The sequence below is a fragment of the Triticum dicoccoides genome, chromosome 2B, assembly GCF_002162155.2.
Source record: "Triticum dicoccoides isolate Atlit2015 ecotype Zavitan chromosome 2B, WEW_v2.0, whole genome shotgun sequence".
Classification (NCBI taxonomy): domain Eukaryota; kingdom Viridiplantae; phylum Streptophyta; class Magnoliopsida; order Poales; family Poaceae; genus Triticum; species Triticum dicoccoides.
This window is the reverse complement of record NC_041383.1, coordinates 213,861,433-213,864,748: the sequence shown is the minus strand read 5'-3', so window position 1 is coordinate 213,864,748 and position 3,316 is coordinate 213,861,433. Positions and strand designations below refer to the sequence as shown.

The 3,316-nt window shown below is 51.7% G+C and overlaps 1 protein-coding gene across 1 annotated transcript; it reads left to right on the top strand.

The window, feature by feature from the left end:
* Window positions 1-2,261: 2,261 nt before the first annotated feature.
* Window positions 2,262-2,831, top strand: LOC119367572. The gene is made up of 2 exons (XM_037633052.1): window positions 2,262-2,629; window positions 2,720-2,831. The coding sequence occupies exons 1-2, from the start codon at window positions 2,272-2,274 to the stop codon at window positions 2,728-2,730; spliced, it is 369 nt and encodes a 122-aa protein (XP_037488949.1). The 5' UTR covers window positions 2,262-2,271; the 3' UTR covers window positions 2,731-2,831.
* Window positions 2,832-3,316: the final 485 nt, after the last annotated feature.

The window sequence follows — 3,316 nt, the reverse complement described above, 5'->3', positions numbered from 1 at the left end:
CATGTTTACAAAGTAGGCAAAGTCCACTTGGTCATCCCTGCTGATGCAACCTATCCGAGGACCACAATTGGTTTTGTCTCTCCTAATAAGCCAAGCAAAAGTAAAAATAAAGCCTGATCATGGGTGGAACCCAAGCTTGTTAGCATACTACAAATGACCATTTTACATAGAATAAGAGTTAGACGAAATTGACATGTCAATGGCACTTGCCACCGTGGAACATGATATAAATCAGGTGATGTATTTTATAGTAATACAGTCTTTTCTTTTCGTTTTCGTTTTTGAGGGGAAACACTGTCTTTTCATGCTGCAGCTAGAGTCATGACTGGTCAACGTGGGAGTACAACAAGTTGCCAGTTCAATCTTGTCGACGTACTTTATAATGATCTAAATGATCTTATATTTCTTTATGGATTAAGTACTAATTAACAGTAAATTTTAGTAAGATGTGAGTGTTTACACACATATATCCTTTTTTGTGTGGGAAGTTTATACAACAATAGCCGGGCCCCATGTAATGATGCAAGTATTCAAGCAATGCACTTGATTATCCGTCGTTTCACCTGTGTGGCCGTGGGAGGTAAAAATCCTCCTCTCCTTCGACCGTCGTTTGAACGGCACACCTGTGCGGCACTCTGCGATCGGCAGGACGTGACAGCGAGTGGAGCTAATTATTCATTCAACTATAGCAGCTTCACATCACCTGATTACGCCGCAAAGAGACCTGGAGGGCAGGGGATCAAACATTCCATATTCTTTCAGTTTGGATTACGGCGAAGCGGATGGTGGACCAATAGGGCCATCGACGAGACGGCACTGGCGCATCGGCGCCGGATAACTGATCCGGTTAGCAGCAAGTTGAGCAGCAGCCATCAGAAAAACGGGTTCCAGGGCCTTTCCGCATCATTGCTTGCTTGCACCGGATCGACGTTTCGCTTGTATGTACTACGTGCGTTTGTCTCGTGCCGAGTCGGGTGTGGCGAGACCTTTGTGCGCGCCGCATTAACGTCCAACGGGATGGGGTCATGGGGCACCAGCGGTGGGCATGGGGACTTTCGGCTCTTTTATGACGGGTGTACCGTACTGCCGTGTACGTGACGCCCCGGTGATCCATCGGTCGGCCGCGTCCCTAGGCATGTGGGCACCCGTCTCAAACTTCCTCTCTACAAGATCACAACGGCCGTCTGCGCATTTATCTTTTGGTAAAGTGTCCATGGCTTGGAAGCTTCGAAGCTTCTGGTCCCATGCATTCATGTCGTAGGCTCAGGTTGCCACAGTGGCTTTGCTTTTGACTGTACTTGTTGCGTGAGAGCGGTGGCAATGGACTGGAGCCATGGACATTTTTTTACTCACTCATTTTTTTTCGGTTTATAGGACTTATCTTAAAATTTTAGTTTTTCAATTTTATAAGGCTTAATTTGGTTGTTTTTATCACAAATTCAGATTTCAAGGTGCATTAAATCAATACATGCAAGTATTAAGAGAAAATTGATCAATGCATGCATGCATTGCAATTAATGCATTGGTAAATATAATTTTTTGAGGAAACAAGAGCATTAATTGGATGTTTTTGCAAACTACAAAAAGTATTCCATCACTCACCATCTACCTTGGTGAGTGAGATTTTTGAATTGAGTCATATAAACCGGAAAGTAGGGAGTAGGAGGTAAAAGCATCCCAGGTACCCTAACTTGCAGCGTATGTGATGATTTAGTCCCAAACTTGTACTAAATGTGACGATTTGGTCCTAGGCCTATCACAACGCGACAAGTGGCAATCAGATGGGTGGACCGGTCTTTGCCTGTAGTTTTGCAAAAACACCCTGCCATCTTGTCTAATTAACGCGCGCTATAGGGCACCTGAATTAAATCTATCTGAAATCCCTTCGCTATGTACTGCTCTTGGAGTCGCGCCAAGTTTATCAATGGGTGGAAGGAGGATTTCTTTTTTCTTGGAGTCGTCGGCGTCGTGGCCGTGCATGGTGGAGTGGGGCGATCCTTCCAGGTCCTCCACCTTCGATCCGTCGCTCACCGTGCAGGAGAAGGCCATGGCAGACAGCCTGCTGCGTGCTCGAGGGAGTTCCCCGATCGATCTCTTCGCGTATCTCCACCAGCACAACATGGTCGCAGCCAACATCACCGGGGTGTAATCTCCGCCGCCAACTCGTAAAGGTGAAACCTCGGGCATTGTAGAATTCAGAACGATTCAGGATGTTTGCTGTGGATTGTACTGATCTGTGATTTGCAGCCGCGCCTGTTCATGTCACCATGGATGAAGGTGAAGAACGAGCCTAACTGCAAAGGGACGCCTCGCGCGTCGTCGCTTGGGAAGAAAAGGAAGGTGGGGGAGGACCGTGCGGACGGCGAGAGCTCGGCGTCAGACCCCTCTTGCCCGTCGGGCTTCTCCGGCCCCTGGTTGTCGCCGCCCGCGACAAGCAAAGATGTTGACTGGAAGGCAGCGAGGCGGCTGCTGCAGGGCACCGTCACGCCGTCGCTGGAGCGCGAGCTTGCCGCGTTCAAGCCCAGCGAGGCGGCTGCTGCAGGGCACCGTCACGCCGTCGCTAGAGCGCGAGCTCGCCGCGTTCAAGCCGGCCGACGTCGTCGCCTCAAGCTACGTGTAACTGCTCCAGGTGAGCTCCTTGTTCCGTGTGCATTATTCTTGGATGATTTGTTGTTCTGGATTGATCGATCGACATGGTGCCATACATGCTGGGGCGCAGACGGCGAATGAGGTGGCCTTCTCGCTTACGCTCTGGAGCTGGAGGACAAGTACTAGCCAAATGCTTGCTTGCTGTTCGCTCCTTGACATTTTGATGCCTCTGCTCATCATTTCAATTTTAAACTCCTGCAACAAAGTTGAACGGGTTCTAGTTCTATGTCCGATGGCTGCTGCATGCATGCACTACGTATAATACTAGTACGAGCTCGACGAGACGACCAAGGCGGCGGCGGCGCGGGAGGAGCTGTGCAGGAAAATGAAGGCGTGGGAGCGCGACACCGCCGAGGCGGACGCGCTGCGGGCGGAGCTACGCAAGGCCAAGGCCGTGCTCGCCGAGACCAAGGCGGACGCGGGGATTACGGCAGCGGCGGCGCGTGGGCTCTGGGAGGAGTTGGACAGGAAGCAGAAGCAACGGGAGCGCGACGTCGCCGAGTCGGACGCGCTTCGGGCGGAGCTGGACAAGGCGAAGGCCGAGCTCGCCGCGACCAAGGCGGACGCGGAGAGGGCGGCGGCGCGGTGGTTCTGAGGGTCCAGCAGGGAGCACGCGCGCGTTGGCAGAGCGGGAGTTGCTGGGGTACGAGCGCGACTTGGAGGACAT